The 13968-nt window shown below is 51.8% G+C and overlaps 2 protein-coding genes across 12 annotated transcripts in view; one reads left to right on the top strand and one right to left on the bottom strand.

Moving 5' to 3' along the window:
• The window catches only part of LOC139060795 (DNA (cytosine-5)-methyltransferase 1-like), a 118061-nt gene that overhangs the window by 17387 nt on the left and 86706 nt on the right, over positions 1–13968 (top strand). Inside the window, exon 1 of one of the 9 annotated variants that reach the window (XM_070539953.1) lies at positions 1170–1270. The exons of the other annotated variants lie outside the window; for them this stretch is intronic. The gene's annotated coding sequence lies outside the window, so the exon portion shown is untranslated. Of the gene's footprint in view, positions 1–1169; positions 1271–13968 lie in introns of those variants that run through there. 9 annotated transcript variants of the gene reach the window in all.
• The window catches only part of LOC139060796 (uncharacterized), a 172159-nt gene continuing 160748 nt past the window's right edge, over positions 2558–13968 (bottom strand). For 2 of the 3 annotated variants that reach the window (XM_070539955.1, XM_070539954.1), the window contains exons 2-4: positions 11196–11265; positions 9204–9262; positions 2558–5652 (exon numbers count right to left, since the gene is read on the bottom strand). In XM_070539955.1, coding sequence (XP_070396056.1) covers positions 3775–5652; positions 9204–9262; positions 11196–11220 — 1962 coding nt within the window. In that variant the 5' untranslated portion in view covers positions 11221–11265 and the 3' untranslated portion in view covers positions 2558–3774. The remainder of the gene's footprint in view (positions 5653–9203; positions 9263–11195; positions 11266–13968) is intronic. The other variant, XM_070539956.1, reaches the window with a different exon arrangement.

Raw genomic sequence — 13968 nt, forward strand, 5'->3', positions numbered from 1 at the left:
GAGCCGCGTTTTCACTCTCGAGTTTAGCATTCTTTGCAGTACATTCCACAAGTTTTGTTTTCAATTCATTAATTTCGTGAAACGCAAATTCCAGACTTTTTGCCATGTTATTCTGCTCATTTTTGAACTCGCGGTTTTCTGTTCGCAGATCTCTCTCTAAACCTTCACGAAACAATTTCAGTTCATGCCGCATCTCGTCTCTTACTTTAGCAAAATCAGACTTTAGTTCATCCTTCATTTTGGCCAGTTCTTTCGACATAGTTTGGCAGTCGTACTTAGGAATAACAGGCAAGAAAAATAGAAATTCAACAAGTAGCCCCAATAAGCGTCACGATACTTGGCAGCAGCGACGAAAAAAGCACGAATATGTACAAATACGGCAGCTTTGAACTAACCTGCAGAATAAGCAGAACGATGCTTAGTGTCGTGCACTGTACTTTCGTCGCCACTGCCAAGTGAAGGCTCCGGTGCTTGAGTGGCTTCTTTTATACGGAGAGACCAGTGACGTAGGCTCGGTCGTTCCAAGCCGCAGGCGCAGACGATGTCCGTTCCCTGCGAGGCCGAACTTTCCCTTTGCAGTACCCTGTGCGCATGCACTGTAGCACAGCGCTCTTCGGGCTCGATGCTCAACCGTCCAGAAGCACACCTGCAGAATAAGCAGAACGATGCTTAGTGTCGTGCACTGTACTTTCGTCGCCACTGCCAAGTGAAGGCTCCGGTGCTTGAGTGGCTTCTTTTATACGGAGAGACCAGTGACGTAGGCTCGGTCGTTCCAAGCCGCAGGCGCAGACGATGTCCGTTCCCTGCGAGGCCGAACTTTCCCTTTGCAGTACCCTGTGCGCATGCACTGTAGCACAGCGCTCTTCGGGCTCGATGCTCAACCGTCCAGAAGCACACCTGCAGAATAAGCAGAACGATGCTTAGTGTCGTGCACTGTACTTTCGTCGCCACTGCCAAGTGAAGGCTCCGGTGCTTGAGTGGCTTCTTTTATACGGAGAGACCAGTGACGTAGGCTCGGTCGTTCCAAGCCGCAGGCGCAGACGATGTCCGTTCCCTGCGAGGCCGAACTTTCCCTTTGCAGTACCCTGTGCGCATGCACTGTAGCACAGCGCTCTTCGGGCTCGATGCTCAACCGTCCAGAAGCACACCTGCAGAATAAGCAGAACGATGCTTAGTGTCGTGCACTGTACTTTCGTCGCCACTGCCAAGTTAAGCGTGCGGTGCTTCGAGTTTTTCACGAGACTCTAACGAAGTCAGCAGTTGATCCAAGGTACTTTGTATTGTTTTCGTGTTTTTGTTTTATGTGCTATACAGCTTTTAAGTGCATTAAAATGTGAGTATACTAGAATGGGGGAGTGGGTGCAGCGGACGCCTTGGCAAACACCGAGGCTGGTGCAGAAAACGCTGAAATTGCGGCGGCGCTGCCATCGCCTTAGCCTGAAGCTTCGGTGGTTTTGGCAGCGCCCATTGGCTGAGTCGAGCTTACGTGCTGAGTAGCTGTCGTCTGCTCGACGCGCCGTCGTTGTTGCGTCGTTTGCATCGTTTACGTTGCTCTCTCTCCATTTTATTGGCTACAGGTCGGTGGGGAATAAAATTAGTTTCCGCCACAGAGTATTAAAGCTATATGCCGCAGACTGAAACGCCTGTCAAAGCTCCATACAGCCGGGGTAGGTTCTCCGACGGACGCTGCAAGCGTCTACGGCCGGCGCGCGGGGCCGCTCATTCAGGTGAAGGCGACGGTGGCGCCACCATCTTTTCATTTAAAAAAGCCTCAGCGAGAAGCCCGCGCAGGACATAAAATAAAGCTTGTCAATTCGCGGACATGGGGTGGGACTGTTCTGTAACGCTTTTCATTCTGTAAGGATTGTCAGTGGTATTAGCGGCCTAGTAGGCTCTCACTATGAAACCGGGTTCCTAGCCATGAACTAAAACTCCGCCGGCATCCGCATTTCCGTCACGCGGTAATTTTCACGCTGATTTTCAACCATGCCGTTGTAACATATACGGAAACTCATCTGCCCGCAGGGGGCAACGCAGTAATTCGCTGCCTTGCAGCTGCTGCGAACTTAGGAGTCCGTATTACGGCTTTCATACGGCAATTCGCCATGGCTAAAGCTCTCTCTAAAGGGTTTATCGACATTTTCCCGCATTGTAGTGTATTTCTCATCTTTGCGTTGTTTTGAAAACAGGCCGATTCCTTTTAGATAATGGTTTGTTGGGCACTGAGTAACGTAGTGTGTTTATTGTGGTGGTAGGGGAAGAGGGCATCTATACTTTCGCTGAATTCGTAACTGTCTCGCTCTGGCCGAACACTTGAACTATTTATTAATTGAAAGCACTCACTGTTTCAAGCATCAACTGGACCACTTGCTGCACAGCTTCGATCAGCCGACGAAAAATGCAGCGTGACATAGTCGATGGCCTCTATTCGCAATGTCTGTAAGTGCTAAGGTATCTTCAGTTGGTTTTAGTGACAGTGCATGCATCTCGTCGTGGGCAATCTCTCATCTGGGTGTCAGGCTTCCTTGCTGGCGTGACAAGCAGAGAACATGCCAGGTGTCTCTTCTTTTTCTTTATTGTACATAAAAAAAATAAACGTATAACGCGCGACACGAACAGAACAAACAGAGTATTGGTGAAAGCGGAACGATGTGTGCAGAATGCACTTGACGTGCCCCAAGTCCGGACCCAGACCCTTGTCGTGTGACGTCGCTGTAAACGCGTGTTTGAAGCTGGTAGGCTTTGTATGGCATCGTGTCCCGGAGAAAGTTCCGAGGTTTGGAAACTTTTTTGCGCGGCCTTGTGCCGAATCCAGAACAATGACTCCACCGCGGTGGCGGCTCCTGGTGTACACGTGACAGCACTCCATGTAGGTACGCCGTCGGACAGAGTGGTGAATCAATTGCTGCTACCTAGTGCACGTTCATCTTCGAGGACGGTGAGCGGGCGGCTTGGACAGGCGGCAGGACGGAGTACGAAGAGCGAATGGCCGTTCGTGGAGATACTCCTTTTCCTGTCGTGTGGCGCACTTTGTCTTGCACCGTGTCCATGGTCCGGCGGGTGCTTTATTCAGAATTACAACGTGGCGACCAGTCAGCTATACGTTACAGTGCGCGGTGAACTCAAGACTGTAGCGTTCCCACTTACGCACGGCACTGGCCGTTGTTACGCTGCACACTTCTTTTACGTCGCAGTCTTCCCCAAATTACACTCATGTCTATTCATAGGCATATTGCACTGTTAAAGCGATAACCACCCGGAGCATATTTCCAGCGCATTTACGGCGTATTCTCGGCGTAGTGACGTGAATTTTGCGCAGCGCTAGCATCGCGCTTCATTCATGGACTTAATATATTTTGTTTCTTTGGCTACCGTTGTGGCACCTATCGAAACGGATTTCAGTCGTGGAAACGTCTTGGTTGCCGCATTGCACCAAAATTAAGTGCACACGTATTGTGATCAACCACGCTGACGAGGTGGCGTCAGAAAATGCACAGAAGACACGTTCCATGGCCTCGCCGACTTATACTATAAAATGCTTCCTGTAGCGTATAGCCGACTAGTTGTCACGGTATCCTTCCACAATATAGGCCTCAGTCCTCGGAAATGAGCGGCGTAGCTCGGAGTGCTGCGAGAGAAGAGGTCTCTTCGTAGAATGCCCCGAAGCCTGTGGACGACGTGACTGCGCTCGATCACTGCAAGGCAAAAGAGAGAAGGGGACGAGCGACGGCGGGCGCTTCGTCGTGGTCACCGCCTCTCGTGCGCGCGCGCGCTTTAGAGATACCTGCGCAGTTTGTAGTCACCGACCTTCTTGGGGTACTTGCTCTTGACCTTCGTGATCTCGTACGCGTCGACGCGCCTCTGCTCGCGGGCGTCTGCCTCTGGCCTCAGCTTTTCGCGCTCCAAGAACCGCGTCAGTCCGTTCACGTAGTGCTTGGGCGAGTCCTCGCAGCGCACCTCGTCCTCGTTCTTGCAGACGAGCGCCTTCTGGTCGAATACGGTGCCGTTGGTGCACAGGAAGCGCATGTCCGTGTGTGCGCATATGTGAAACATGCGGCAGCCGGTCTCGACGTCGGCGTAGTAGCCGCCCACCGTCTTTCCCTCGCAACTAAACGACGTCACGGGCAACTCGACGGCGGCTACGAGAAGACCCTCCTCCTCCCCGTGTTCCCTGACCTCCGCGGAGCGGCTCTCTACCTCTTCCTGGGCTGTGACGTCACGCACGATCCTCTTGTTGAACTTCGGGTACGCCCAGGGCTTCTTGTCGGCCAGGAACTTCTTGGTCTTGTCGGTGCGCGTGAACTGCAGGCTGCGCGCACACGAGAAGCTGTCGCGCTCGTCGCATGTGCCGGTCTCCTGGTTGAAGGCGGTCCCTTCGTCGCAGAGCAGGCCGTAGTCCAGCAGCTTGCCCTTGCCAACGGGCACGCAGATGTGGAAGAGCTGGCAGTCGGTCTCCGGGTCGGCGTACACTCCGCCGGCCACCTTGTCCTGGCAGCTGAAGCTGGTCTGCGCCACCGCGGCGTGCCTGTTTGGCGGCAGGACGAATTTCACGGGAACAGCGGCGGCACGCTTGGACCTGGGAGCAGCCGTCTTAGCTTCTTCCTCGTAGTCGTAGTACTCGTACTCGGCCGTCGATGGTGGCGGGGTCGTGGTAGTCGTGGGAAGACTGGCACCGGGCCTTCTGAGGTGCGGGCGCTGAGGAAGTCTGAACGCGGATCCCAGGTTCTGCTGCTGCGGTGGCAGGGTCGGCGGTGCCGTTTGCTGGACAACAGCGCCGGAGGCGACGGCGTTGCCAGGGATCGGCGGAGGAGCGACGGGTGGGGTGCCTCCTCCGCTCACAGGGTTAGCTGGGATAATGGCGGCCGGAACGAAAGAGGCCCTCACTGGCGGCTGCGAGAACGGGTTCGGCTGGACGACGGCCGGCGCCACGGTTCCGAAGGTCGGGTTCGTCTGCGTCGGCGGCTGGGTGAAGCTCTGCGGCGGACCCCGATTCACGGGGGTCCTGAACGGCGACGGCCTGAAGGCGGGAGCCGGAGGCCTCTGGGTTGTGGTCGTGGTCGTCGTTGGGGCGTTGGTTGTGCTCTGGGTTCTGCTTCCGCCGCGGCTGAACTGCGACCTCTGCGAGGGCTGGAACCTCCTGGCGCTCGACTGGGTGGACTGCTGCTGCGTGCGGCGCCTTTGCGTGGAAGTGGGGGAAGGTGGCGGTGCCGTGGTGGTGTCGTAGTCGACATCGTCGTCGTACTCGACGACGGGCCTTACGGGCCGCCTCCGCTTGTCTTGGCGGTTCTGGTCATGCGGCGGCACGATGGCGTTGAAGACGGGGGCGTCGACGCGCAGGCTATGGTAGTACTCCTTGTCCGTGTCGATTTCGCCCATCACGTTCTCGTAGAAGCGCTCGGCCAGGGCGCAGTAGACGCGGTCGTAGGGCGAGCACACGCGCGACGACTGGCTGAATATGGTGCCGTTAGGGCAGACGAACGACATCTTGCCCAGCTTGCCAGTGACGCCCGGCACGCAGATGTGGTACACCTGGCACTGCACCTCCGGGTCGGCGTAGTACTCTCCCGCTTGCTTGTCCGCGCAGCTGAAACTCGTCTTGGGGATCTCGTGCACGTTGGTCGTCGGCGACTGCCGCCGGATCCGGTGCACGGGCTGCGTGATGAGATGAAGGGGGTGAGGAAATAAAAGGAAATGAAAGCTGAGCACGAACAAACGATTGATAGCGTATTTTTTTCGTAATGTACGGGTTCTGGGATTCTATTTTTTTGTTTTAGAAAACAAGAGCCGCCGATGCAGTTCTAAATGTTACGGCTCATCACGGACACTGGAGGACCGCACATTCCTTGCCTTTCACCTCAGCAGTGACAGTCGAAAATGTGGCACCCTCGTTGGTTTAGTACTACGTTTTCTTTTTACGTGTTTTCGCTACTCCGTTTCTAGAACTGAGCTCAAATGCATGTTTGCATACAAAATGGAATTTGTCGCATTAGGTTGTTTGGTAAATGTCTCGATGCTGTGTCTGCTACACTTAATAGCAGTTGACCAGTACTGCAAGAACGTGCATCCATTCGATGGTGCAGGATATGCTTGGTCACGCAGGTTTAAGCAATGGCCACAGTGCTTTGTGTTTTCAGAGTTTAGCGTTGTTTTTATTCCTTTATCTGGTGATTCCAGAGGTGTCGGCGTGGTTTATTCAGTATAGAAAGAATGCAGTTTCTCCTCTGGCAACGTGCTGTCTTCGTCAAAAGTTTCAAACTTTTTGTGGCCTGTCATGTAACATCGACATGAATGGCCACACGGCCCATGAGTGCTTGTTACTCACCAGTACTCTTATAGGTACTCGTTCCACTGTCAAATCAGTTATGCGGGAGCCCGATAGGTGTACGAAGTTACATAAGAGACAAATCTCATTTACCCATGATTAGCACGAAGCGACAAGTTCGTGCTGTTCTTGAGTGGACGACAATGTATTGCCCTTTCAATACTCCTACCACCGTAGTGTATTCTTGTTTTCCCGGACACCTGGATTGAGAGGTACAGTGTTCACTGTCCTTCGCCGCTTAGCGCCATGACGACTTTAACGGACATAGGCCGAGCCACACAAAAGCTGTGCAGCAGATCTGAGACCTTGTCAGTTGGAAGGTGACTTCCGAAATTTTGACAAGGACTGCACATTCACGCCGCCAGCCTTTCTTAAGCGTCCTTTCCACGAGCCGTCGGGAGTACATTCGAAGTTGCGCGTCAGTGCGCGATTTTTAATTCAGAACGTTCTTCCTCGATCCTATTCCGCGCTTCTTAAGTACTGTACGCGAGGCAATGTCGTCATCCTTGCAATTTCATTCCTTCTGCGCAGTCGCGAGTCGTGACAAACAAGTGTACAAGGCGGAAACTATATCGTCCGCTCATCTGTTCTCATTGCGTCACCGTCGAGTTGCATCAACCGGGCGCAAACCAGCCCCGCAACAGGTTTCGTTTATTCGCAGCGCGGCCGTGCATGTATACCAGTTATGGGGATTATTACCCTTCCGCCCCACGAAGCCGCGACGCGCGTGTTTTGTTTGTTTCTTTGTTTTTTTTTTTGTTTTTACGCTTCCGCGTAGCGCTGCCTCTCGAAGTGCGCAGGAGCGGCAGAATTTGCACTGCGAGCAGCTTCGCGGCAATGATTTCCTCTGCGAAGCTAGCGGCTGTTCTTGCGCAACGGGAGCTCCGTTTCCACGCGCCACGTATCGCTCCAGTTTTGCGTCGCAACGTCGTTTTGAAATCGATTACTTCTGACTTCTTCGTAATCGCCTTTTTTTATCTTAAGTACTTTCCTACATTCTTTGTCGTTCAACGATCGCTTGCGACCGCTGGGACGAGGTTCGCGGTTGAAGAAAGTAGTCGTCGTGGCAAGTACGCGGACGTGCTCTGGACTAAACAACCCGCCCTGTACAACAGCCTGGGGCGCATGATTACCGTCGCCACGTGCCGGACTCCACGCATTATCCGACCGCGCGGCGGGCCATGTTTATTTAACGTCTCTCGCTTGGTTGAACGGCCGCTGTGTTTGTCTCGGGGGGGGATTGACGAATGAATGCGAGGCAGGCGGAAGCCCTTAGGCTTATATGTGTTTCGGCAATAACATAGTGGATTTTGACATGAATGCGTTTAACGCCTCGTGGCGATTTCTTTTTTTCTTTTCTTTTTTTTTTTTACCTGCTGGCTAAAATGGGAGCGCCGTGAACTGCTCGAAACGCGTTGTGGCGCATGAGGTCCCGCTCGCGCGCTTGCCTTGGCGACATTGCCGGCGCACGTCCCGCCGCTGCTCCCTCTGTGTCTGTCCCGTAAAACCACCATCGGCAAAACGAACGACCACCCAAGAAATAATAGGAAGAAAAATGTGTAGAGGTAAGAGACTTTAATGAGAGCTAGAGAGGTTACCCATTAGCCTAATGCCTGACATGATACTCCGAATTACCAGAACTGAAATTTACAAAGGATAAACAATAAAACCAGAACAAAAATGAGGAACGTAATGGGAAAAATTAACAAAGACAAGTTTAACAAACGCGATTCGGTATTTCTCACCCGTTCGTCTGTCTTCCTTCTTAAAATCGCGACGTCTGTGACGTCACACTGCTGCTTCAAGACAATTGGTTTCGCGCAGGTCACCAGACCATAAGCTCGAGAGCGAATCGGATAGGAAGTAAAGCTTACACGCATTAAACGTTCAGTAATTTAATGGGACGAATGGTAATTCGGCTGCCACCGGCGTCCCAAGGCGTCGAGGGCGTGATGACGGAGACGCTGCTGTAAGTGCGCGACCTTTGATCCTGCAGCAGGCGCGCATAGTGGGTCAAAACGAAAGCGTCGCGAAAGGGTCCGCGTATTGCAAGCTGCGTCCTAGTTTATTGGAACATCCGACTTGCAAAACAGTTAAACACGCGGGAGCGGAGGAAGGGTCGGTAGCGAGGTGTGTCGAAGTAACGGAGCGAATATATGCCCGAAGTCAGAAGGAGACGTTGGCTTAAGGAAGCGTCGAGGAAGCGTCGAGGAAGCGTCACGTGGCCTGGCGCCTCTTCTGCTCGCGCACGTGTAATGGACCGAATGCAAAAAGTGCGGGAGCCTGTTTAATGCTGCTAGCTGTGACGTCGCGCAGTGACGTACCGGCGCGTCGAACTGTGTTGACGCTGTTGCATGGCTCGGTTTGGTGCTTGACCCCTTGTACCCATCTGTCCTGGTGTCTCCATGTAATGATGATATGGTAATGATGATCCGCCCTGTCTTATCCGTCGTGATAAACCAAATAGAGTTTCTGTGCATTGAGAGAAAATGTTGTTTATAGTCATTTTCCACGACAGTGTTGCGCTAAATAGAAGTAATATTTTCGTTTTAGTCCGCCTTCGTTAATAATGTGTCCCGCATTAGAATTGGCTGGCATCCCATCTTAAGAAGAACATTTAGCGTAAGAACGTTTTCGTGAATGCAGGCCGTGTTCTTTATCCGGAGTGGTCGAATATAAGCGTCACTAAGGGGAAATGTTATAAAAACAATGTGCTCCACTTTGATTACAGCGGTTAGTCAGGCGAGCCCCTCTTCTCCTATGCACCTGCGTACGATGTAGAGCTGCAACTCTATACTGCAGAGGAATGTTAACGACCTACTGCTGATGTAAACAAGGGATATAGAGGCACTGAGAACTCTTCGCGCCCAAGTTGTCTTACCCGATCATGGACGAAGTCCGCGGTGGCCAAGGCCAGCAGGGAAGCCAAGGCTATCAGCCCTGCATCAAAGGAAAAATACATGTATATATATTTATATTAAATGAAACCCACAAGTGCCTAGACTTGGGAGGCTTCATCATCATCATCAGCCTATTTTATGTCCACTGCCAGGATGAAGACGCTACCCTGCGATCTCTACTTATACCTGCCCTGCGCCAGCCGATACCAACTAGTACCTGCGAATTTCCTAATTTCATCGTCCCACCTAGTCTTCTGCCTCCCTCGACTGCGATTTCCTTCTTCTGGCACCAATTCTGTAACCCTAATGGTTCACCGGTTATCTAACCTACGCATTACGTGACCTGCCCAGCTCCATTTTTTCTCTCTCTTAATGTCAGTTAGAATATCTGCTATCCTTGTTTGCTCTCTGATCCACAGCGCTCTTTTTCTGTCCCTTAACGTTACGCCTAACATTCTTCGTTCGTTCGCTCTTTGCGTGGTCTTTAACTTGTTCTCAAGCTTGTCAGTCTCCAAGTTCCTGCCTCATATGTTAGCACCGGTAAAATGCACTGATTTTACATATTTCTTTTCAACGATAATGGGAAGCTTTCACTCAGGAGCTGACAGTGTCTGCCGTATGCGCTCCAACCCATTCTTATTCTTGTGTAAATTTCCTTGTCATGATAAGAGTCCCCTGTGGGTAAGTGACCTAGGTAAACGCACTCCTTCACAGTTTCTACAGGCTGACTGGCGATCCTGAACTCTTGTTCCCTTGCCCGGCTATTGATCATTATCTTTGTCTTCTGCATAATAATTTTCAACACCACTCCTACACTCTGTCTGTTAAGGTCATCGATCAGTTGTTGTTACTCGTCCCCAGTGTTGCCGAACAGGACAATGTCATCTGCAAACCGAAGGGTACTTAGATATTCGCCGTTGATCCTCACTCCTAAGCCTTCCCAGTTTAATAGCTTGAATACTTGTAAGCGCGCAGTGAATAGCATTTGAGTGATTGTGTCTCCTTGTCTGACCCCTTTCTTTATAGTTATATTCCTATTTGTGGATAACTAAGGTAGCTGTGGAATCTCTGTAGAGGTTTTCCAAGATATTTGCGTAAGCGTCCTGTACTCCTTGATTATGTAAAGCCTCTATGACTGCTGCTATCTCTACTGAATCAGATGCCTTTTCGTCATCTATGAAAGCAATATAAAGAGGCTGATTGTACTCTGCAGATTTCTCGTTTACTTTGTTGCACTATGCTTGAGTGTGTGTGATGCGTGTGTGCGTCTTCCATGAGAAAAGAGCTAGCTCAGTATTGTTAACTGCTTCTTGGAATAGCCGGCTATGATGTAGCCTATTTTCGTCTTCATCTCCAGTTATTAGACCTGACAACAACTAAAAGAACAACACAACGTTTGGTAAATGAGCACTTTTCTATTCTGGCGCTATCGGAATGTAGACGTCGCAAATCTGGAATCAAACCCACGACATAGCTGTCAGCGAGTATCTGCAGCCGCCGAGTGGCTGTGGTGGGTGCTCTACAAGGGCTCCAGAATGCGGTCTCGGGGAATTAGTCGTGCGCATACCCCTCTCCCTGTCCTTTGCCTGAAGTTACAGCTGCCCTACTACTCAGTGCATCACAGTGTTGGAATGGGGGACGCTGTCTTCAGCGTGGGTGCGTGCGAACGTAGCCTCATCGTTTTATTTATTTGCCGACGTATGCGTGAGTCACATCCTCCCGTCAATGAGGTCGAATGAGCCAACCGAAAGTTGTTAGCGGTGTTGTTGCATGCAGCTTGTTATTTCCTTCTGAAGCAGACACATGCTGTTGCTGCCAGTGTCATGGAGCGTCCCATCAGCGTCGTAGGCCCTCGATGGAAAATGGCACGAGCATGTTACACTACCGAACACAAGCAAACAGACTGCTAGAATTCGAAGGACTTCGCTGTCATGGCAGCGAAGGACAGGTTTCAAGAAATGAACTTAACTCACCCGTGACCAGTTTTGAGGTAGCCATGTTTCTTAGCCCGCCTTCACGTCAGCAGGTCTTGGACTTTGACTCCTGTTGTGGCAAAAAGAAGAAACAAGAGGTTCGCCTGAGCGTTACAATGGCGCATTGTTCATACTGCTCTTACAATGCGCTTCGAACGGAACCAGAGCCGCGTAGGTCGCGATCGTTTAATAAAGAGCCCCCGAGCCCCGCATATCTTTTAGTTTATTTCTTCCACCGTTCAGCTGTTCATTCGGCCTTGCGGCGGAAGAATGATTGTCACTCCATCAGCCAGCCCTTTCACTGGCACGAGAACCACTAACAATCACGGTCCGTCTTTCCGGGTCACCCCATCATCTGGCATCACATAGGGCACCGTCGGCGACGCGTCAACCTTGCCCTGCCGTGCACGCGGCAGTGGCATCCGATGCAGAGCGCGGGAGGACAATGACGGCGTCTTTCGAGGGTTCATCTCCTCTCCGCGAGCAAAGCACAGTCGGTATGCGCATGCCATCTCGCCGTCTTGCGTGGGGGCAACGTCTAGCCACGCACGCACACTCACTCGCTAGCTCGCTCGGCGCACCGCCTGACCCAAAGCCCCCGGCCTGACCCCAAGGGGGGGTGGGGGCTTGAGTGCGGCGCGTTATACTAAAGGTGGGCGTACGGGGTCAGGCTGCAGCAGACACCTTGGCAGCCCGTGGCAGCTAGCGGCGGGTGTTTTCGCACGTGTGTATTGCGAAGACGAAAGGGAGGAAGAGACAAGGAAGGGGAGTGGAGGGGCCGAGTAGGCATGCAACGGTTTCTCTCGTGCTATACAGGTCACACCGTCGTCGTCGCTTGCTGGTTCTTTCTTGTGGGCGGCTTGGCGTGCGGCGCGCGCGCGCGCGCCCTCGGCAGCAGTCGTCATTCAACGCCGCTGCAGGGAAGCGGCACCACTTACGCAAGCGCTGATTTGTTGATAGCGGGGCTCCGAACGGGGGGAGTCGAGGCACGCGAACGACGACGAGGCAGCTGCGGCCCGCGGGGCCTCCTCCGGGCACGAGGAGGCTTTGGCCCTTTCACTAGTTGCCGAACGTTTCCCTTATCTGCCTCGTTAGCCTTTGTGTGCCGCGTTGCGAAAGTGAAAAAAAAAAAAGAGCTCGCTTGCGAGTCGACTCCTAAAAGAAAGGACGGCGAAGTAGTGCGTTGTCCCAAGAGGATTACGAAGGCCGAAGATGGCGCGATAAGATTATACACGCGCTGCTGAGGCGCATTCGCCCATTGTCGCGTTCGGCTTCCACGAGGTCTGAGCTTCCTAAAGGTTGCGTTTATGTGCGCGGTTAAGGACTGTTTTGTAAGCGTAGATTCCGGGACGCTCGGATGGTTTCGCCTGTGTTATGCCGTGCCGATTAACGTTAGCGCAACTGCATGCCGCGACGGCACCTTATCGGTTTTTCTTGTAATTTGAAAATACGAGTACGACGTACTCTACAAGCTAAACTCAGCCAGTTAGATAATAGGGTGTTCTCGGAGGAAAAAAAATCTTATGACCATTGCCTGTGCATTCTTGCATGAGAAAGGCCACAAAATCCCTACTGCAATTCTTGAAGGCTACTGAACTGTACGAGCGCTCGAGATAGTGGACATTCCTCTGCGGCTGATTCTGCGAATGACTGACTCTTTATTATTTTTCATCTCTCTCCGTCTTATCTATTCTTCCCCTTTACCCTCCGCATGTGTATGGAGGGCCAACCGTGCAGGCACGTCCTTGGTTAACCCCCTACCTCTCCCTTTTCGTCTCTCTCTCTCTCTCTCTCTCTCTCTCTCTCTCTCAAAAGACGAGTTCGATTTTTGATGTTCGAGAATGTTTGATGTCCAACAAAATCTGCTGCAGCCGCATGCTGTCAGGCAGCTGTAACTGTATCGCGTTGCCACTTCAGGCAAGAAAAAACGCCGCAGCGATGAAGACGAACTGTCCCGAGAGGCGGTATTGGTGCCCTTGGCTACACTCTTGCTATTTGTGTACGCGGCGTATCTATTTCAGCTTCTCCTCGTCACAACAGACTTGAAAAACCACCGAGTGTGGCGTTATTTCATGTAGCAGTACTGTCCAGTAAGTCGTTGGTACCTTTACTCAAGCTGTGACCGCACAACACGCAACGCAGAGGTACAGCGGGGTTACGAGCTGAAGGAGACGTTATCCATCTGGTTCATTTAATTACGATTCGTTTTCACCGACACATACGCGTCGCCGTAAATTTTGCAAGACTTTTATAATCCCGTGTGACGAAAAAGATGGCTCACACGGAAGACGGCGGTTACTATTTATAGCAGTACAGTATATGCTTGCGATGACGGGGGAAACTACTGGTCATGAGAAGCGACAGACCTGCAGAAGCTTTCGTTAACGATAGGCATGGCGCGCCAAAGCGCTGGTAAGCCCTTTTCTTTCTTTTCTTTTTTTTATGCTTGCACTGACGTAGCTTTTAACCTTATATACGTTCTTCGGCTGTACGTATGCACAAACAATCTCACATTTCGGTGGCTGTAAACGCTTTTTGCACGTGAATGGTCGCTTGCTTCCAGAAGGTTTTGTCCGAACCAACCTCTCGGACCGCTGACTTTTTGCAGGGCGCAGAACACAGACGGAAAAAGCAACGAGGATGAATTATCAAATCAGGTGGGACAGCAGCAACAACAATAAGAACAGTGTGCAACCCATAGCAAGCAGGAAAATCGATTTTCTCCATGTTTACTTCCTGACACAGTCGCTTCTCCGAGCTTTTTTTTAGACCA

This window comes from Dermacentor albipictus, chromosome 6, assembly GCF_038994185.2.
Source record: "Dermacentor albipictus isolate Rhodes 1998 colony chromosome 6, USDA_Dalb.pri_finalv2, whole genome shotgun sequence".
In the NCBI taxonomy this organism is placed as follows: domain Eukaryota; kingdom Metazoa; phylum Arthropoda; class Arachnida; order Ixodida; family Ixodidae; genus Dermacentor; species Dermacentor albipictus.